Genomic DNA, 23,147 nt, shown 5'->3' on the forward strand with positions numbered 1-23,147 from the left:
GTAATTCACTGGTCCCAATACTGCTTTTATTTTATATGGCCCCCTCCATTGGGGCAACATTTTGTTCTGGCTAGTGGGCAGTAACACTAGTACCTGGTCCCCTACCTTAAACTGTCTTGCTCTGGTTTTCTGATTGTAGTATTTTTCCTGTGTTGACTGGGATCTACCCAGGTTTGTTTGTGCCATTTCCCTCATCTTGCTTAGATTATCCTGGAGTTCAATCACAGTCGGTTAGGGTGGCAGGATCTTCTTGTTCTTCCCATTCTTCTTTTGCGATGTCCAGGATTGTTTTTGGTTGGTGTCCAAACAACAATTCAAATGGTGAGAACCCAGTTGAAGACTGAGGGGTATCCCTTAATACCATTAGAACGCAGGGTACTGCTCTGTCCCAGTTCTTTCCGGTAGGTGCTGTTACCTTCTTGAGCATTAGCTTAATTGTCTTGTTATAGCGCTCTACCAAACCATCAGTTTGGGGATGGTATATAGACGTGCGGATTTGTTTTATCTGTAGTTGTTGACATACCCTTCTCATTACTCCTGATACAAAATTCCGACCTTGATCTGTTACTATTTCGGAGGGTATTCCTACCCTGGCAAAAAATGGAATCAATTGGTTGCATACTTGTATGGTACTTGTTCCTCTCATAGGAAAGGCTTCGGGATATCTGGTAGCGTAGTCTACCAATACCAACAGATATTGGTAACCGTGGCTACTGGGTTCCAGTGGGCCTACTATATCCATACCAATCCTAAAAAACGGTTCTTTAATCAATGGCATGGGTATTAATGGAGCACGTCTCGGTTTAATTGGGTTTGATTTTTAACATGTTGGTCATTCATCACAGTACTTTGCCACTTCCCTGTAAACCCCAGGCCAGAGAAATCGCTTCAAGATTTTAACTAGGGTTTTCTCCCTGGCCATATGTCCTCCTGTTTGGTCATCATGAGCTAGTCCCAATATGGGTTTTCTGAAACTCAGGAGGTACTAGAAGTTGTTCCACCTCCTTTTCACCCAGAGTTTTTGTAACACGATAAAGAAGTCCTCGCTGTAATTTAAACTTTGGATAACTGGTTGTATCATTGGGGACCCTCATGGCTTGTTCGAGGACATACCTTAATGTTGGGTCAGTTAGTGTTTCACTTCTAAATGAGACTCTTTTATCATCAGGAATCCAGTCTACGAGTGCATTGAAGCTTTCCACCCACCTCCGTTTTTCTTCCCTCACCTCCCTTCTAGTTTTTCTTGGTATTCTCCCACTATTCTCTTCAACATCTGTTTCTGAAAAAGGGGTCCTTCTTAACCATTCATTCTCTCTGACACAGTCATCAATGTTGGGCAGGTCAGTCCCAATTAACACAGGAGCAGGTATATGAGGCATGATGGCTACCTCCATTGGTGCGCTGACCCCGTTAACCTCTATGTTTACTTCTTTGGAAGGGTATGATCTTATGTCCCCATGCACACATTTTACTGAAATTTCTTGCTCCCTCACTTTCCTCAGTGCACTTACTTCTGGTCTGATGGCGGTTTGCTCGCTTCCACTGTCAACCAGACCTTATCGGGTTACACCGTCCACTCGAACTTCCACTGTGTAAGGCTCTCTTCTTCTTCTAAATTCCCGGTTCTGAATACACCCAATCTCCATGGGTTCCGGTTTGTTCTTCCTTGGACAAAACCGGGCGATGTGGCCCCATTCCCCACAATCATAACACTGGGGTTGACTGCTTGAGGTGGGCCATGTCGTAACTTTGGGTTCTGCTTTGGTGGGCTTTGAATCCCCCATATTCGGAGTTCTAGGAAGCAATACTTTGGTTCCGCTCTCCAAGGGGCCCATCCTGGTTCCACCAGCTTTTTGGAACGCTGTGGCAATGTCTATTGCTTCAGTGAGAGTGGGTTGATGATGTTGTCTGACCCATCGTTGCATATTGCTGGGAAGAGCATCCACAAATTGCTCTAGCTTCACTTTGTCCATGATCTCGGGTATGGTGCAACTGGCTGGTTTTATCCATTTTTTGGTTAGATCGTGTACCCGATAATATAGTTGTCTCGGGGTTTCCCCATTGCGGAGTTTGGTTTCCCGAAGCTTCTGTCGATAGGCCTCCTCATCCACTCCCATCCTTTCTAGGATGGTCCTTTTTATGTCTGCGTAACTTGTGTCTCCATTGGGGTTGGATGCCTGGTATGCCCCTTGCATGTGCCTGTAAGTAAAGGAGCTATGTAGTGGCCCCATTTCTCCACCGGACACTGGGAGTTTCTAGCCATTCTTTCGAAGTTCGTAAAAAAATAACCTGGATCCGCCCCGGCCTGGAATTTCTGTAGGATGTTGGAAGGTGCTGCCGTTGCTCCTCTGTGGGCCACCACGGCTTCTGTTACTTTCTTCAGGGCATCCTGTGTGGCTGCTTGCAACTGTAGGGCTTGCTGTAGGGCTTGGCGATCTGCCTGGGCTTGGTGCCCCTGTACCTGCACCAGTTGCTGGAGCTGTTGTTGTCCATCGGCTAAGGCTTTGATGATAGTCTCCATTCCGTGTTTCAGGATCCCACCGCTGCCACCAAACTTTGTGACAATGAGACTGCCAGCCGATGTTGAGATGAATGAAATGGGTCTTTATTCAGACTTACAAAAATGGATGAAAAGAAAATAAGCTTTTGTTCAGAATTGTTCAACAATCTCCTTCTCTGTGCCGAGTCTGGATTTTTTTCAATTTCCTTGCAGGGAGTGGGTAAGGACTTCTGACCAGGCTTCTCCTCCTAGTCCTCATACGCCCACCAGCCTTCAGTGCTTCCTGGTGTTCTGTCTGGTTCGACCTGCAACAAAGCCAAGAATGAGCACCCTCTATCCTTCCACTGCCGTCTTTAAATAGGCAAAACTCAACAGGCCAATCAGTGTTCACTTCCTTTTTTAGTCTATATAAACCTCCCCAAGCCCCGCCCCTTTTTCCCTGGATGCATTGCACAGTATCACCATCCTCAACCTCCAGCCGCTCCCGGTCCCAGTCTCCTTTGACTAGGTAAGTGTTTAATAATATTTCCCTGGAGGGGTTTGTGTGCGTCTCTTGGAGCCTTGTGTTTGCTAGAGTGTCAAGATCCTTGTTTACATATTCCGCGGCTCTGTGGCACTCAATGCCGCGGAGCTCCAACGGTTCTCCCTGGCCGGGATAGCCCCTCCTCTCCCTGTTCGCAGCCCCTTGACTGCTGCTGCTTGAGTCAAACGTCCGAGGTCTTGCTAATCTGCAAGCCGGCGACGTTCCGAATCGCGTGGGTCCACTTGGCGTTTCTTTTCTTTCCCGACCGCCGCCCGAGTTGAATGTCCGCGGGTCTGCTAATCCGCAGACACGCAGCGTTCCGACTCGCGGAAGGCCGCCGGAGGTCTCCAACACTTCCTGATTGACGCCGGAGCCGAGCGCTGGCGTCTCTGTTAACCTGCAGAGAGATGTCCCGATGCTGGCATGTCGGCCGTGTAGTTTCACACTAGTATTCTCATTTTGCTTTCCTCCAGGATATCCCGTCTCCGGCCCCCACCATTCACCCACCACGTGGCCTTCGGTGTCCTGAGTTCCCTCAAGGTGGAATTGTCCCCCTTGCTTGTTACAGTGGTGAAAGTGTGAAAGGGGGATTAAGGGAGTGTTGGGTAAGGGTAAAGCGGGGTGAACTTTTGTGTTTTATGTTCTGTATTGCTTAAATATGTGTTGCTTATGTTTTGGGGAAGAAACTCCAAAATATGAGGAAGGTTTTAGATTTGTGGAAAATGTTCGAAGAAGCCCCCGCCGTGCAGAGTAAAAACAAGGACGGGAGGCGACGGAGGAAGGAGATAATAAGGGGGAAGGGGAAAAGGAGAATAAGTAGCCCAAGAAACTATACACATTACTCACGCGACCCGCAGAAGGGTACGCAGACCCAGTGTATGTGCCAGGAGGAAGTGCACACACTACTCTGTCCGCAGCCAACCCCCTCCCTATGCCAAACTAACACCACCATCTGCCCCAACAAAGAGAGATCTGGAAAGGGTACCAACATCAACTCAGGCAGAACTGGCTCGATTGCGGACATTGTGTGAGACCCCTTTAGTGGGAGGCCAACCCCCAGCCCAAAGTGCTTCTTTACTGCCAGAAGAAGAATGGAAATCTGGGGATTTACCTTCCACATAGATAGTGCACCAATTAAAACGGTGCGAGTGGAAAGAGAAGGGAAGACAGAAAGTATAAGTTACGATACTGTGGCTTCAGAAAGGGACGAGGAAAGCTGGAGTGATTTCGATGAGGACAAAGGAGGGGGCATCACTACCACAAGTACATTGGGCCACTCCACAAGTTACAGATGAAGCAGGATGGGAAGGAAGATATATATATTTTTTTTTTATCCAAATATCTGGAACCAGAATGGGGGCGGCCATTGCCCCATGTTATGCAAATGCATTCATGTATTACTTAGAACATGAACACGTCCTTACGTCACCAAGATGGATGAGACACCTATCACTATACATCAGGTATATTGATGACATTTTTGGAATTTGGACAGGCCCACATGACGAATTGGAAAACTTTTTTCGGATGATGAATGAGATGAATCCCCGAATTAAATTTACAACGGAGACAAGCAGTACGACTATCCACTTTTTGGATGTGGAAGTATATGCAGCCGAGGCTAAACTTGAAACCAGGATCTACACTAAACAGACTGACAGAAACAGCCTACTATTGGCAACGAGTTTCCACCCAAAACGAACAGTAGATAGTGTACCACTCAGTCAATTTCTAAGGTACAGAAGGAACATTTCAGAGAACACCGAGTATGAACGCCAATCGTCCACATTGGAAAAAATGTACAGCAAGAGGATACTATCCAACCTTGCTTAAAAATGTAGCAGGAAAAGTCAGAAATATAAACCGGGAGACTCAGCTGGTACCTAAACCATCGAAGTCTGGGGAGCAACTGGTTTATGTTACCACATACACAGTGCAAAGCATGAGAATCAAGAGAGAAATAAAGAAGCCTTGGCCAATGCTACAGTTGGACCCACAACTACAACACCTATTCCCTGATCTTCCAATGTTTGCATACAGAAACAGTAAATCATTAGGTAAGAGCCTAGTGAAAGCCGAGATTCCATCTCTGGGGATATCGACTCAATTCAAAGGCATGATCCCGTGCCACAACTGCCAACACTGCAGCAATGTCAAAGGCAACTCCATTTCACATCCCCATTAAGGGAAACCCATACTGCTAAAACACTCTTGTACTTGCGATGCCCAGAATGAAATATACACACTGAAATGCCCATGTGGGCTCTATTATCTTGGAATGACAACCAGGAAGGCAAAAACAAGATGGACTAAACATAAGTCCAATATCCGCACCAGAAATCAGAAATCACCAGTAGCAGTCCATTTTGTAGAAGCACGTCACACTGTTGCGCAGCTAAAATGTGTCATCTTAGAGCAGGAAACAGCAGGAAGCAGAGGGGGGGATGTACAACGTAAACTGTCACAACGGGAGATCCTATGGATCGAACTTTTGGACTCATTAAGCCCTTGAGGCATGAACACCGAGTTTGACCCAACGTGTTTTGTGTGAATCTGTAATGTATATTCTACACGATGTAAATTATATCCATGCTGCTGACTGCACTGATTTTAATTATATCCGCTTGAACCATTGCTCTTTAGATTTGCTGGTTAGATTATTGACTTGACCTTGCTTGATGCCTGAATGAAGTTATACGGTTTAGATAATATTGCCTGTTGTCGTTTGGATACTTAGCGCTATGATTGCTGCCACCACACATGGTTGATGTGAGCACAGTTAGGCTGCATTGTTGCAGCGCCACTATGTAATTCCTGCTCTCTGTACCACCTGAGCTAAGATGTTGTCATGATGCCTACCCCCGGGCATCCGGATCAAGCCCATCAGCCCCGGGTGCAGGCATCCAGACATTTACAAAAACCCCAGCAGCCCCAGCTAGGGGCTGTCTGGGTTCAGTCCTGGCGCCGTAGGCACCAGGCTCATAATAAAAATCAGTCCTGGCGTCATAGGCGCCAGGCTCATAGACATTACTTAACTCATGCAGACCATGCTGCAAATAAATCCAAGCCAACGTGAGGCCTGGATGGGACTATTTTACTACAGGGACTATTTTTTACTCGGGTGTGGTCCTGGGGAACTTCTTTCCTGGGACTACTTTGGAGGCTATTTAAACCACGCCCGAACAGCAGCACATGCTTCGTGTTATTCTGCATACAGCAGCGTGACTCTCACCGTGCCTGCAGCCAGCATCCAGTCTTCTGCCACGCCCGCCTCGAATCCGGAGCTCCTAAAATAAAGAGGAAGAAAAGGACAAGGTTAGAAAACAAACTTATTTCAAATTCCTCACCTGATTCCAGATCCATTTCATCTCCCGACCTGGAAAGTACATCAGTCCTGCACGCGTCACTTCGCCAGCTCCAGCACGGCGCCATACTCACCAGTTCTCACAGCATCTTTCGATCCGGCACTGTCTCCATCATTTCTTCGCCGTACTCCGGCACCTAGGGGCACAAGAATAACAAGGTGAGCCAAGGGAAACAACAAATACCTCTTACCGCCGGTGGTAAATCAGGTAAGTCTATGGTGGTATTATTCTCCATATCTTCATATGCCGCATCTGTAAAGAGGGAGAAAAACAACACGTTAACGCATGCAATCGTTACCGGACAGCATTGGGTAACACAGACTCTTACCTGAACGCCAGCAGCAGCTACGAGACCTTCTTCTCACGAACTCAGTTGCAACTTAAGGAAGGAAGGGGACAAGAGTGAACATCGGGCACATTGAACTCTTTGAACTTGATACTTACCAATCCCGCCTGGGACTTCAGAGTCAATGCTTACCGGAACTCTCCCAACGCCTTCAAACCAGTGAAGTAACTGGTATCCACGAGCCCCTGCAAGACACGCAGGATGGAGAGCTCATCTTTTACAAACATAAGGGAGGTTATTAAGGGGATATCGGAGGTGATTAGTGGGGGAGAGCAAGAACAGTTGGGAGGCCATCACTAAAACCCACAGGTGACTAATCCCTGTCTCCACTTGCAGGAAAATACTTCTTCGGGTCCAGCAGACAAGACTAGGCGGGCCAGTCCAGACAGTCATCTCTGCACTACGGTCCAGGTGAGCGTAACAGATGTACTATGGAAGTAGATAACACACATGTATATGGGTCGTATATGGTCATTTGTGCCATTGTCAAATAACTCCAAAGTAATGTATCATTTGATTCAAGATGACAGGTTATTTGCCAGTAGTAAATACTGCCGTATATAATTTTTCACGAATGTACCATTTGATCAAAAAAATGCCAATATATCAATGAAGCGACACAGCACACAGGGAGATGCTGTACTGTACTATTGTGACATTCTGCAGTAATGTACCAATTGATTCAATAGGTCAGTGTACTTGCCACCAGTTAACAGCGGCATGGGCGATTTCTCATTTGATCAAACACGCCAGTATACCTGACATCTCTGGATAATGGCCTTTGCACAACCCTCTAGAAACCCTATCTAGAAGAAAATATATGATTGGTACGTAGTGGGAGCACCCAGCGGATTCTCTTGAACCGCGGTTGTGCCCCCATGCGCATCAGTCACTTCTTATACCCGCAATAAATATACAGTATACCCGGGGAACCGGGATAACCACGAGGATTTTTTAACTCTGAGTTCGGCCGAGCGCAAACGCGAGACCGAGATCATTAGCAAATTGCGTGCTTACACGTATACCGATCCCCATGACAACCAATGCTTCGGCCGAGTGCCACACCAAGATGGCCTCTGCCCGGCCGCCCCGTGCGCATGCGCGGGGTTGCAGGGACAACTTAGAACGCTACCCATGGCCGGTATACACGCATTTCGTCGAAGTATTTTTCAACGTGGGACATTTCATCGCCAACATTTTCATCAACCAAAACTCGTTTTTAAAAAAATATTTTTTGGTGGGTATTTTGTTGGGGTTGGGGTATGATTATTTAATTAAAGGGGGGTCTAGGTCTGGGGGCAGAACCCCCCCATAAATACAAATTTTAAAAAATAAATAAATTAAAAAAAAAAGAGTTTTGGTCGATGAAAACGTGGCGATGAAAAGTCCCACGTTGAAAAATACTTCTGCGAAATCACGTAGAACCCCATGGCTGCGCTGCTCTCAGTACAGCAGTCGGCGCGGGAGGATAAGCTCCGTAACTTGGTGAGTGATGGTCCCGACCCTAATTGAAAGCAGGATCTATTGCGTTATGGACACGGTTAATTTCTGTGCGCGCGCCGCACTTTGGGGAGGCACAGGCTCAATAATGTTGATTCGATTCCATACTGACGACCGGGCACTAATTGGACTACTGTCTGCCGCCCGATTACGAACGCATACCATTGAACAGAGATAAAGTCAATTATATCTTCATGAGGATGAGCCTAGACCAAAAATATTGAGTATTACTTATCCATTTTAGGGTTTCTGCCGCACTGTGCCTGTCCGCTGCCGCACTGTGCCTGTCCGCCTCCCAGTCTCCAGTGATTGCCACCAGAAGACTGGGTCAAATTCTGGACCTCATTCTGCCCTCCCTAACTGTATCCAGACACTCTTATTGTTGGGCATATTCTGTAGTATACCAAATTCCCAGGATCTTCTTTTGCAACTATTTTTACATTGCTGTTGTACTTTTTATCTTGTTCCTTTGCTCTCAAGTTCTGCTTTCTGTATCATTAAAATGTACCCTCTCCCGATGGAAAGTTGTTTTTGAATGTCTGTAACCTTTTTGTAACCACTCCCTTCAAATCATGCGCCCAGATGCCCCAGGGCAAGGTGCGCATTACAAATAAAACAAATACAAATACAATACATACATAGACACACATGGGTGCGACAGTATTGTGTATTGATCCAAGCATTGCATTGAGGGAATTAACAGATGAAGACCTGTTCACTGACAGCGACACTGATGGGGAGATTAGATTGGAAATTTGTATGCCGTGTGACATTATGGTTCAGAAAAGAGAAGTGGCAAACCCCCTCATGGCTGCCGTCAGTGCACCATCTTTTTGTGACACGGACTTGCAACACGTGCCGTCATATTTGTGGACGACTAACCCACATGATGTAGGGCTGTTAAGAGAAGTGACCCCAGTGAGAATAAAATTGAAGCCAGGTGCCGTCCTCCCGAGAGTAAAACAATACCCTTTATCCATAGAAGTAGAAGAAGGAATACAAAAAAAATGCATGCATTACTGCAGCAAGGCATCATTGTCCCCTCTAATTCTCCATGCAATAATGCGATTTATCCGATTAAAAAAGCGACAGGAGGGGTGTGGCGTATGATCCAGGATCTCCGCCCCCTTAATGACATTGTCCAAAAAGAGTTACCACTTGTCCCCAATCCTGCGTACATCTTATGTAGCATCCCAAAAGAGGCAACTCACTTTACTGTAGTGGACTTGAAAAATGCCTTTTTCTCAGTGCCCCTCGATCCAGAGTCACAATACCTAATAGCATTCACCATAGGGGGTAGAACATGGCAAATTGCTCCAGGGGTATTGTGAAAGCCCAAGCATATTCAATAGAATACTCCATGAAGATCTCAGCAACATTGAAGTACAGAGTACCATAATACAGTACGTAGATGTTCTAGTGTGTAGTGAAGGACAAGAAAGATGCAGAAAAGATTCTATCATTTTGCTGACGTTAGCCCATAAGGGGTACAAAGTAGATAAAAGTAAATTGCAGTACTGTTTAGCCGAAGTACTCTACTTGGGTAAGCTTATCTCAAAAGATGGTAAAAGCATAATTTCAAACAGAGCAGCAGCAGTGCGCGCCGCATATTGTAAAAGACATGCAGACATTTCTTGGAAACTGTCATTATTGCTGCGCTTGGATTTTGGATTATGCGGAGTACACAAGGCCGCTGCTCAATGGTCTGAAAGAAGCACAAAAGGAAAAGGTTCCAATAAAATGGACACCTGAGATGCACACAGCCTTCACCACATTGAAAGGACTGATAAGCACCGCCCCAGTCCTAGCAACTCCAGATAATTACCGGGAATTTTACTTATTTTCACATTCTAATGGCACCCTCATGACAGCAGTGCTGACACAAAAATCATCATTAGGACACAAGCCCCTAGCATACTACAGCAGCACATTCGATTCAGTAGTGCAACAATTGTAATGGGCTGCTCCGTCACACTGTACGTGGAGCATTCACTGTTTCTAGAATGATCAAAATCCGCCCTGACCACCCAGAGAGCATCAGCATACAAGATTATTATATCAAGCCCCAATGTCCATGTGGTTCGTTGCAAAACAGTAAATCCGGCAACATTTATCACCAAGCCATGTACAGTGCAAGATAAGCAGAAACATGATTGTGCCACATATAAGGCCAGAGAAAATGCACTAGAGGAGGAATGGGTCAGCATCAATTTGCCCAGAAACCGGTGAAAAGCATGTTGGGGCAGCAGTAGTGCGATTAGAAGAAGGGGAATATGAGATACTTACACAAAAATGTTTACCAATGCACTACTCCGCCCAAGCAGGAGAGCTGATTGCTCTAATAGAAGCACTTCATGCAGCAAAAGGGTGTGCGGTAACAATATACAGACTCAGCATATGTAACCACTGCGGTACATGCTGGGCTATCATGTTAGAGGAGGAGGTGTTTCAGGAGAGCAGATGGGTCCCCGGTACAATATGCAGTGTTGCTCAATGAACTAATAGAGGCTTTAGCAGAACCCTCAGTGGTAGCGTTGGTGAAGTGCCAGGCACACACGAACAACAATGACAAAATTTCACTCTGCAAGATGCCGCTGCCAAACAAGCTGCATATTTTCAGAAGCAACTAACTATTGAGTGCGTACTAAAAGAGAAAGCAACCGAAATAACAGAAGAAGGGTACAATGCCTTACCAATTGCACAAATTATTGAGATCCAAAAACGAGCACTGCCACAGGAACAGGAATCATGGACAAAAAGAGGGTGCACCCAGTCCTCCACTGATCTCCTATGGAGACAGGATAACACAGAGAAGGTAATAATGCCTTTAGAATTGTTGCTAACAGCATTCCAACAACTGCATTTCCCAGCGCACACGTCTAAACAGCACATCGCTGCGGATATCCAGGAAGACTAGTTTGTGCCAAACCTGCAGGAATATCTCACTAAAATGTCTATTGAATGTACCACTTGCCAAACTTTCAATTCTGGGATGACACTGAGAACAATAGATGGCACATTACCACGTCCAGTGGGACCATTCCGTGAGCTGCACGTTGATTATGCAGACATGGGAGAAACGTGTAATGGAGCAAGATATTGGATTGTGGTAGTCTGTCCCTTTTCCCACTGGGTGGAAGCAGGACACTGGTCCCACCCTGACACGAAATGTGCAGCGAAGTTCCTGGTAAGGGAAGTGTTCCCGCATTGGGGAATATGTGACGTCATAAGATCCGACAACGGAACACATTTGGTAAATGATCTTTTTAAAGAAGTAACAGCATTATTAGGAATAAAACACAAAATGTGCTCGATTTACCACCTGCAAGCGAAATGGGGTGGTAGAAAAAAACATCCCCCTTAAAAGCAGACTGTCTAAACTATGCCATACCCTCAAGAAAAATGGGTCTATTGTTTACCTTTGGCCCTCTTCCAGCTGCGCACCCAGCCCAGTAAAGACCACCACTTGTCCCCCCATGAAATAGTGACTGGTAGGAGAATGCAAACTCCACTGTCACCAGTTAGAAGGATGTCTGATGCCCATCGAACAGCGACAGTACTGGGAGAGGAGTTTAAAGAATACCTCATGCAATTAACAAGGTCAGTGCGATGTATTGCCAAACAAATAGCACCGCCCTTCACAAGAGAAAATGAGACTGACAACGACTGCAGCACTAGACAGTCCCACAAAACCACTCTTGCCTGGTGAGCTAGTGTATGTTTGCAGCTTTGTAAGGCGATGGAACTCACCACGGTTCCATGGGCCATATGAAGTAATTTACTGTACACCCTTAGCAGTGAAAGTGAAAGGCCTAAAATATTGGGTGCACCTGTCTGATGTCAGGAAAGCTCACGACAGTGTAGCTGTTGACACACCTCAAGAACATGAAAGGGATGTGGCAGTGCAGTAATAAGAGAACATTTAAAAAGATGAAAAAAAATGATACATGAATAAGTAGTAGAAAATGTAAATAAGAGGACTACCCGAAAAATAGAAAATGTAATGTGAACATTAGTTATTTTTATGCCTCTCCCCATTTCTTTTTAATAGGTTCTTTAATCCCCAACCGCGTTTGTGTTTTTGTTTTTCATTTCTGCAGGTAGTACAATGCAGGAAATGAAACCCCTCACTAACGGAACACCTCAAATAGATAGCAGTAGGAATAGACCAAGTCCAACAAGGGACTACAGCTACGACAGTGGTCTCTATTTTGTTGCAATAGTTTTCAGTTGTGTGATGGTAGGATTGATGATATTTTGGGGAGTGTCTTTTATTATGGGCGATAAAAACCAAGGGTGGGGTGGGGGGTATTAATCCAAGAAGGAGGACACTTGCTATGGGATCGAATAAAACTGATATGGAATAACACGATGCTCCCCATGCTGCTAAAAATGAAACAGAAATAACACTAGAAACAGAAAGCAGTGGGCTTAATGAACTTTATGAGAATTATGTCGCAGAACAACATGTTACAACAACACAGCCCAACTCACAACCTATCAATGTTACTACCTCATGGCTCGCTCAAATGTATAATATGTTCCCCAATGCTACTCCGCATGACCTAGCAAATACCCCTTATTGGCAGCAAACTACAGACCCAAGTGGAATTGTAAAATCAAATGTTTACATTGTATCGACCTTTGTCACCTAATACACGGAAGACATTGGGCCTCATTACAAATCAGGCGGTCCGGAAATAACGGTGGTGGTAAACCCACCGCCAGCGTTGTTTCCGGACCGCCTAATCCCGACTCCTGCAGGCGGGAGGTGATGTTCCCGCCAGGTTTGACCTGGCGGGTTTAACACTGCCCGCCTGCAGGCGGACGAGGAAACACCGGCAGCATTACGAGATGATGCCGGTGTTTCCATGATCCCCATTCCCATAGGACTCAATGGGAATGGGGATTAACACCAATCCGCCTCCGTGATTCCCGGAAAACCGGGTTGTAATGCCCCGGTAATTCCGGGAATCACGGAGGCGGAATGGTTATACGAGTCCGGCGGTAACCAGGCGGTTTTACCGCCTCGGTTACCGCCGGACTCATAATGAGGCCCATTGTGTACGTCAAATAAACTGTGTAAAAGACCCTTAGGCTGGAGATGTACCAGGTAGCTAACTGGGAGAAATAAAGGCAAACTAAGCAATATAAATATGATGCATACAATGGGTTGGGGCTGGATAAAAGGGAAGACATTCGCCATCCAGGGCAATCAAATGGTACTCTGATATGAGTGCCACTGGCCGACAAGCAACAAATGGGAGCTGTTATGTTTGCTCCCCGATACCTCATGTATCGGGGACGCCTAAGGTTTTAGTACCTCAATAAACTCCCATTCTGGAAGCAAAATGTCTCCTTCATCTTGCACTATGTAGGATAAAAGGAACTTATCAGGCACACACACAATACACATGAAACTTCTCCCACCCGACTTTAGAATTTTCAAAAAAGGAACACCACCATAAAAGTGTTTCAAGGAGCCCTTCCTGGCAAAGATTTGCAGAAAACAAATGGCAGCAATCAACGTTCATGTGCAAGGCAGAAGGGTTGCGTGGACTATCAGACAAAAGACTGAAATGGTTGAACGACACGTATATGCAAATATGGACTGATCATGTCACCAAACTAACCTGGGTCACCGCCCTGGAAAAGCCAATACAGATCCATCAAGAACAGAAATATGAACTTTGCTTCCATGCAGAAGGGGATGTACCCATGGGCTCGAACACACATTGCACCAGGGCTCTTGTCATTGCTGATCTGAAAAAATGAACGGCAGCTCTAATGGATCAATACAGGGTGTGCGGCAACAATGCATACCTGCATCTTCCGCCTGCATGGAATTGCGCCTGTGCTCTAGCAACTATACACTCTGCACTACTGGTGGGTCCCTGAACAACATCTAGTAGGGTACATGGTGCAACATGAACTGTCACAGACATCTTACCCTGAAGAAATATCACCTCTCGTGAATGTGCCGACAGAAAACAAGCTACAAGAACAAATATTGGGAAAAAAAGAGCACATTCAACTACATCTCTAAAGACTCTTCTGACCTCCTAGTGCAGATCCCTGCTGAGTATAAGCTTTTCAACTCAGCAGAGACATTCTTTGCATCCACGATCCCCAGTATCCAGACCCGTGCAAACGCCAAAAGGCTGCAAATAGTGCGCTGGAAACTCCTACAGTTGGCAAATGATACTGAAGAGGGGTTCAACATGATCAAAGTGGAGTTAAGAGCACTGAGACTAATGACAATGCAGAATCGGTATGTGCTCGACCTGCTCACAGCAATGGAAGGTGGCGTTTGCCGAAAAATCGGGAGTGCATGTTGCACATTTGTACCTTCATCTGATGCTGAAAATGGGACATTGTCACAGGTCATAAAAGCGGTGCATGAGCTGGGCGTAAGGATGAAGAAGGAAGGTGGCATGTAACCAACAGACTGGTTCTCCTCAGCATTCAAATGGGTTCCATCTTGGCTCTGGACTGTGATGAAAATGCTAATCCCATCATCGTTTTCTTCTTGCTGATCTTTTGTGTGTGGCAGTTAGGGATCCGCTGTGGTGCAAAAACGATTCCTAATAGTGCAATGATGATGGTGACTATTGGCAACCAGAAAGAGACTGACAAAGGTCCTCATGTCATGCAAGATGCACAAGTAGAAACTGGGGAGAGTGATTAGCCCAAATTTCGCATGGGGGGGGCGTATACCACACGGGGGATATAATTGACAACTTGTATCACACAACCACCAAAGAGCCACAAAACTTGGAAAATCACCGGGAGGTATGGGTGGACTTAAGTGGGGATGGGGACAGTATTTATATGTCCTGTACTCCTGAAGAGTATGCTCGCCATGGGGAGAGTTTAAGAGATGTCTGCAGAGCATGGATACCAATAAAGGGTACTACAGCGTGGGATGAGGCAGTGTTAGACTCACCTGGTCTCTGCAGAGGCGTTGGGGCACAGTTGCAGCCCTCCCTGGAATTAGAACATCCTCTTCTGGTTTCGTCCCCTGCGGATCAGCTGTGGGCGGCAACATTTGGGGGCACTGCTCCTGCGTGGATATGAGGAAACGTGAGTGCGCCGATAGGCGACTGTGGTATCTCCCCAACCCTTCGACCCAAGGTGCGATTTCAGAGGGTGCCTACTGGCCCATAAGGCTCACCTGGTAAGTGTGAATGATGAGCTCTCTGTCCTGCTACTTCTGGCAGGGGCGCCTGTTAATGGAATCGAGTTCCTTCACTGATTCCAGAGTATTAGTCCAGTCCAGCTGCGACAAGCTCTTCTTTCTGCTTTCTCTCAATGTCTCTTGTCTTTTCCCTTCTTTCTGCTTTCTCTCGATGTCTTGATGTTTTTGCTGTCAGCGTTGTTGTTATCCCGAGTAACGTTCCTCTCCGTTTTCTCCCAATAGATGTAAATGCGGCCTAACTACGGCGGTGGAGGCGCGGAACGCATCTGAGTGGAAGATGGATGCGACCACAATGTCCGGCGGCATGTGAGTGATGGCTTTAGGCAGGCGCAAGGTTAAATGGCAGCGCACCTTTAACGAATGTCTGTTATGTGTCTAACCTTGTCTTTTGCAGGTGCTGCGAGTTCGGATGAAGCGCGTGGTGCCCAGATGATGCTGTCTGCGTTCCGAAATGTTTACAGGTGAGCCGCGGTGCCAGGAAGAAGATGACTGCGCTCCGAGATGTTTGCAGGTGAGCCGCAGTGCCAGAAAGAAGCGTTCAGGTGAGAGCAGGATCCTCCGGATGGTGAATATGAATGTAGATGGCAGGATCTCTTAGGGTAAGTTGAGTCCCAGGCGACTGAGCGTTACGCTGCACGGAGGTGCAGAATAGCGCGAAGCGTGTGCCTTGGGTTGGGCTGGCTTTTATAGATGAGCTCCTAAGGCCACGCCCACTAGCACAGTTCTGCATGCCACACCCTCCGACTCCTAGAAGTTGCACGTGCAGATGCAGATAGAGACCACACCCGGACTAGTTACACTCAAATGAGAGTGTTCTTGCCCATAATAAAAGAGTCCCTGTTCCATTCTAAGCACTTCTGCCCATAATGAAAGTGTCTTGTCTAAGTTCTTCCATGAGCCTGGCCCCCCCCTCCCATGTTTAAACGTCCCAAAGGGACGTGTGTGACCCATGATGCTCCCTGCTCCCTCCACTTGATGGTGCCACTCCTGTGATCCTGGGCAAGAGGCCATGACAGGCAGTGAGAGTGGCAGAGGAACGTAGAACGAACGGGACAACGTATTTGTTACATTAGAAGTAACGAAAGGGGGGAATGTTGGGGGAAAGGTGGTATATCCCGCCCCCCTGCACCACTGCCACACCAGGTAAATGCTAAGTGAGATAGGGGGGGGGGGGGCTATTTCTGCCCCTCATGTGCACATTCGCATCTTCTATCCTCGGTTATAAGTGTGCAAATGAGTGCAAAGTTGTAGAGTGTGGACTCCATTTTGTGTCTTCCCCAACACCATCTTTTTCTGGGCCCTCTGCCTCTCTGCTGAAATGTCCATTCTCCCCCTCTCAGAGCCGCGCACAGCCAGCCCCCACCACCTCCACCCTCTGTCAGCTCAGCGCAATTCCTGTTCTCACGGAAACACGGTCATTCATTGTTGCAACTAAGAAGTATCGAGCTCTGACAAAATGTGCTCATCCTAGAACGTGAGACCCAGGCCTACTCTTGCCCCAGCGCTCCATCCCTCTTTGCGAACCGACTCATGCCCTCTCCACCCCCTCCCTGCCAGGACTAGGTTCACTGAACCCATGCCCCCTACTCCCTTTGAATGCACGTGGTCACTAGTCCCTTCCCCCAGATCACCTCCAATTCACCCATCATATAACTAATCTAGATTGGTCATATATTCTGGTAACACCAACACCTATCTCTACTGTGTTTGAAATCGTGAGGCCCTAGAGACCACAGATCGCCACTCCAGATAAGGCACCTGAAGGAATGAGCCCTAAGCAATGTAGCCATAAAAGCATAGGTCGGAATGTACCTATTTCACACCAACAACTCCTCTTTGTAGTGACAATTTATGCCCATGATTATTTTGCGCATGCCAAGTCTTGTTATTTAGCTTAGACAAATGCTACATCATCCCTGTGAACATCGCCCGACCTTCACCCGGCACAGATGAGCTCAGCTGACCCACGTGTTGCCTGCCGAACCTTCAAATTACCAGCCAATCATGTGGGGCCAGTCCCTATACCAGTATAATGTTTCCATGTATTCTTCCATTCCCGATGGAACACTATGTACCTATAGGTAAACGTCAGTAGTGACGTTTACGAGCTTATAACGTACTGTTCATGTAATGTTTGGCAGAGCGCTCTGGCGCAGCAGAGTTCTTTGCTCCATTTATTTTGCTTATATAAAATTTGGTTTCCTTGCAATTACTCTCCTGGTCTCATTCCCTAGCATCCCCTACTTTATTCTGTCTATTGGACACGTGCATGCTAAGGTGCCATCCTTCAAACCCCACTTGGAGATTCTATCAGATGCGTTTTGAGATGTGACCCAGCTTTTTAACCCAAGGTCGTCTCGAAGTTGGCACATGAGATTGTTGTTACCTACTTCTTCCAGGACAACCAGAAAAAAATGAGGCGACATACTCTGGATGCAGGACGGACCATTCTTATGTAGCTGGACAAAACTGCTTCCACGCGCAGATCGGATAGCCTGCTCATTGCCATTGGGGGTGCAAATCCGGGTAGAAAAAAAAAAAATTAAAAAAGAGTATAAGGGGTGCGGCCAGCCCAGGGTGAGCATTTGCAGGACATTTGCAGGGGTGCGACTTGGGCATATCCCAAAACTTTCACGAAACATTATTGATTCAATTTGCACACAGAAGGGGCATCCTCATTTGGTACGGGCGCTCTAAGTGCAGCCAATTTGTAATCAGATGATTTGACTAAAGCCCTTGAATAAATTAGTGGCAGGGAGTGCGCACAGCATCCTGGTCAAAGTCTGATTGCTCAACCTTAGGGGCTTTGGTATGCCTCATAAATAAGTGCTGGACAAGGAAAAGGGAAGTGGAGGTAATGATCTGATTACTAACAATAATCTTCAGGGGCTTTGGTATGCCTCATAAATAAGTGCTGGACAAGGAAAAGGGAAGTGGAGGTAATGATCTGATTACTAACAATAATCTTCATTACTCCGAGTCCTGCTCTTTCATGTCTAGGTACTTGCACCCCACCTCTCCCTGATATTTTGGCATGGTATGGATCCAATATCTTGGTTTTAAATTAAAGTAAAGCTAAGGTATGCTGGGGAGCAGGGGTGGTTTTACTCACAGGTACAGAGGAGGGGCATGAAAAGGAAGAAGGGTTTCTGCTAGGGAGGGTGATTACCTCATAAGTAGTGAGACGAGGAAGAGCAGAACAAGAGAAGATTATCAGTAATAACACACCTATAACTGAGAATCTTGAAGGGTCCTCCTACAAGCGACACTTACCCTTGTCCAGCTGTACCGGTAGAGCTGGACGAGCCGGTGGTGCTGGGGTCGGCCCGGGCCTAAACTGGGGCTCTGATCTGACCCTTTTCCTAGCTCAGTGCCCGCCCAAAGCAGAGGCCGACCACAAGCCCTATCTGATCCCCCTTAACACGGATATTTAAAAAAACATGCTTACAGGACCAAGGTACCCAATTTCCTGTCCGGGCTGACTGACTTGTGTCCCGCCCCAGCCACTTACTGTGCCAGAGCACTTCTGGTTACCTTCAAAGTCGCCACCAGCCGCTACAGCATTGTAAGTGCCAGCCAACCCTCTACAGAGTTTGTTGCCCTCGCCATATTCCTCCCAAAACTTCCAAACAATACCAACGCTGTCCCTGCCTCTCCCGCACCCACCCTACCCCCTCCAGGACCACAATCCTCTTTTCCCTGTCCCCGCCCCCTGCCATCCCCAAAACAGCAGCGCTGTCCCTGCTCCTCCCCAAGAACCACCTTAGTCTTTTCCCTGCCGCCCCCAAACACCAACATCCCCTTGTCCTCTGTCCCAGCCCCTCGCCCTTTCGAACGCCCCCTCATCTCCTCCAGTGCCACAATCCCCCTCTCTTGTCCCAAAGAGAAAAATCCCTGTGCTGGTGCTGCCCCCCACGTGCCACCATCATCAACCCTCACCCCCCATCACCACCGTGCAAGGCCCCTAGAGCCAGGCCAGACCCCCCAGGCTTGGCCCTACCCCAGGATTCCCTGGCTCCCTCTCCTCCAAGTACCGGCTGAAAGTGCCCGGGCAGAGAAAAGGGGGGTTTGTTTCTGCAGTTTTGTGGGTTTCTTCAACATCAACAATTAAACAGAACACACTTCTTGATTAAGTTTCACTGGGTGTGCAGTATTATATGTTCCGTTTGATTTTGGGTTAATTCAATGTTCATCTTGGGTATACTTCATGCGTAAGAATGAGACAGGGAAGTGGAGGTCATGCTACGATTATTTACCACTAATCTACATTAAACCTTGTCCTACTCTTCCGTGTGCCAGTACTTACACCTTCACTCCCTCCCTTGGGGATAGTGTAGCTTTGTCTCAGAAGTTTAAGTGGCATGGGAAATCGAGCCGGGGCTCTTTAAAAGAGTGTGGGGGCGGCAGGCGACCCCTGCCTAGCAGCCAATTGCAGGGATAATTATTCTCTCACCCAGGGTGCGAGAGTGATACTACCTGCATCTCTTAGCTAAAGGAATGCCTGGCAGAGGCCAGCACCACCCCTTTTTTCACTTAATGGTGGCGCCGACCCTCACCAAGCATCCCTTTAACAAAGAAATGCAGCGATCGTGATCGCTACATCTCTTAGTTGAAGGGACACCTGGTAGAATCCTTGTTTTCTAAAGCTTGAAGCTCTTGCGCATAGGCGAGATATTAAGGCTTTAGAAAAAAATAGCCATCGGCATCATCAGCTGGGGCTACCAGGGGCTTTAGGGAGCCCCGGCAGGGCCCCGTCTCTGAGTCGTTTTTCTGAAACTGCCGAGACTCCGTCCAGACCCACTTAAAGCCCTGCTTTTTCTACATGGTATTTCAGAAAGTGAATTGGTAAGTGTACTCTCTTATAGAGAGGTTGGGAAGGGGCTGCGCAAATCAAACATTTGACTTTTGGAATCTCTCTAGGGCAGGCAGAAGGCCGACACGAGTAAACAGAATATCATGTTTTACCTTCTCCATCCTAAAATATTTCTAACCCCAATTCAATCCAATGGGAAATTTAATTCTCCCGAGTTCCGTTACAAAAACCCCCTCCCAGCTGCGGCAAACGTTGGCATGTATGAAATAGCATGGTCCACTGAACGAAATGCTTTAAAGTGATTCTGCCTGTAAACAGGATCTGGCTAAAACCCCTTGCTTTTTAGTTCCAGTAATTCCTGGAACAAATAATATAAAAGTTATTGGAGATGGAGAGGGGTGGGACCACTGTGTGATCTTCTCTTCGCTACCCGAAGGTGGCAGTGACATTTCCATGAGCTTTCAATAGACGCGTACCAAAGTTTCCCTTGGCTTTGAGCACTCGTTTTTGACCTTGCAGGGCAGACAGCCCATGCCACCATCCGTATCGACACTTTATGTTCATACCAATTCGAACCTTTTATTTTGCCTTTGGCCGGCGAACACTTTGGTTTTTTTGCGTGCATTTTCTTTTTTAAGACATATATACTAGAAACGTACACACATTGGAGCCGAGATCTGACACTGTTGTCACCCGTGACGCGTGGTAACACAGACATTAATTGTAGAATGTCCCGCTCTGTGCCCATTACCTCCGGCGGCTCTTCCCGACTGACAACCAAGCCTCCACGCACAGGCGGCGACTCTCTCCATGGACAGCAGCTACCTCTTCAACAACTTTGCCGGGCCTCTATTACATGAAAGCCAGTGCAGTAGTTCCGATTAGAGGAACGGACCAAGCAACGCGCCACATAACGTAAGTTAAGCGTTACGTTTCATGCAACATAACGTCCCTGTCAAATACCTTGGAAAAACCCTCTCTTGAATGTGGAGCTAAGGGTTACAGACACAAATGGTCCTCCTATCACGTGTTGTCTCGATGTGAAGTAGCAGAATGAGACAGAAAGAATGGGGGCGGCTGGGAATATTACAAATGTTTTCTAATCTGCGCGTGTTTCTTGCTGAATAAACATTTACAATGTCAATTGTGTTTTACTTTTTTTTTTTAAAACAAAGTGCACCTGCCAATGATTTTATGATGTGTCTCTTTGCTAGGCACTTCTTTTCATAGCAGAAAGTGTTCAGTTTGTGTTAAGTTTATATGTCTGCAATGTTATGCTTGACATTCCATGTTTTTGTATGACAGACGAGTGACACTTGACCATGGGGTGAATCCCACTTATGCAGAAAATAATATTTCAGACAAGTTATCAGCGAACTGGTTAGATGGCAGCGCAAGCACCACAAATGCGGTGGGACAACATTAAGTTGCAGATAAGGGCAAAGAAAAGACGTCAATTGTGAAATGAGCCGCAGATGGCTTTAACATTGGAACTACATCATCATTGCAATCGATTCAGCTGACACCTCTTATGTGTCACATTTTCTGCTGCTTGGTTACAGGATTACTTATTGGTAATCTTCATTACTCCTAGTGCTACTATGCCTGGCCACAGTACTTGCCTATACAGCTCCAGTCTCCATGGCAGGACCTTGTTCCTGCCTAAATAAGTCATGCCCCTTATACCCTGCCCTTGAAGGTATACTATCACTAGTATCTCACAATCTCTTACTTGTCCCAGTAGGATCATGGACCCTTCTTTATGAAGGTTGGGTGGGGTGAAGCAGGCGGTCAGAACTTTGACGAGGAAGAATAGGAGTAAGAGTAATACAGATTACCAGTGGGTAATCAATCATCACCTTCATGTCCCACCTTCCTCGTTCCCTAGTACATGCATGCCAACATTCGGCCTCCCTTTGGATGGAGATTGTCTCACAGAAAACGGGAGAATGGAATTCTCCCATTGGATTGTTTTGCAGTTACTATTATTTTAGGAGAGAGAAAATAAAAAGTAGCAATATTGTCTATTGAAAAATCAGAATCCTGCCGCCTAAATAAGGGGGGGTTGGTATGTATGCTAGTACTTACCTATGAGGTATGCTAGTGCTTAGCAAATGGAAGGGGCCTATGATAGAAACCACAAAGAACACGTTCACTGCTGCTACTCCCCATCACCATTTATTCTCGTATTCTTATTATGTGCCTGAGCGCAGAACGCTTGTACCAAACAAACTCAACACATTACTGTCCACATTCAGTGTATAATGCCAGAGGAACTTGTTTGGGTCCTTTCTTGTTGGGGATAATGTTACGAGGGAAAGGTCGAGGTCCCTTTAACGGAAAGAGGCTGGGACAGGAAAGGGAGAGCCAGGGGAGGAATGAAAGGGAAGGGGAGGGGTCGGCACCTTCACCCACTGCACCAGTAAGAAGAACCGCCAGGCGGAGGAAGGAGTAGGAACAGAAGGTTGCATAGTGGCAGCACCACGTGGCCTCTTCCGACAACGCCACAAGGGCTGGGAGGCCCCAGAACAGTTACTGCTCAACGCCACGAGGGGCATACAAAGCCGACAAAGAGGGCACGGCGTGCACACATGGACACAGTGTGTTACAATATAGACACGGACACCACGTGTTCCCGCTAGTATAGTCTGACGCCATAAAGGCATGCAAAACTGGAAGAAGTACATGGCATAACACACAGACGTCGTGTGCTGCAAAATAAACACACGGACCGCATGTTACTGAAGGCACATGCCCCTACCATAAGAAGGGGGTGGGACTAACTAACACAGACCAGACAAGGAAAACCCCCAGCTTATTACAAGACAATAGAGCCAAAGAAGAACTCAAGTCAAGGAAGGCCACCTGTAGCAACAAACAAGAAACACACTGCAAGAGAAGA

The 23,147-nt window shown here is 46.8% G+C and overlaps 1 protein-coding gene across 4 annotated transcripts in view; it reads right to left on the reverse strand.

The window, feature by feature from the left end:
- The window catches only part of COQ7 (coenzyme Q7, hydroxylase), a 243,798-nt gene extending 222,625 nt beyond the window's left edge, over positions 1-21,173 (reverse strand). For 2 of the 4 annotated variants that reach the window (XM_069647138.1, XM_069647137.1), the window contains exon 1: positions 20,997-21,147. In XM_069647138.1, the coding sequence (XP_069503239.1) occupies positions 20,997-21,057 (61 nt within the window). In that variant the 5' untranslated portion in view covers positions 21,058-21,147. Of the gene's footprint in view, positions 1-10,927; positions 10,950-20,996 lie in introns of those variants that run through there. The other 2 variants (XM_069647136.1, XM_069647139.1) reach the window with 2 other exon arrangements.
- Between the last annotated feature and the right edge of the window lie 1,974 nt (positions 21,174-23,147).

Source organism: Ambystoma mexicanum, chromosome 2q, assembly GCF_040938575.1.
Source record: "Ambystoma mexicanum isolate Mex_15411 chromosome 2q, UKY_AmexF1_1, whole genome shotgun sequence".
NCBI classification, from domain to species: Eukaryota; Metazoa; Chordata; class Amphibia; order Caudata; family Ambystomatidae; genus Ambystoma; species Ambystoma mexicanum.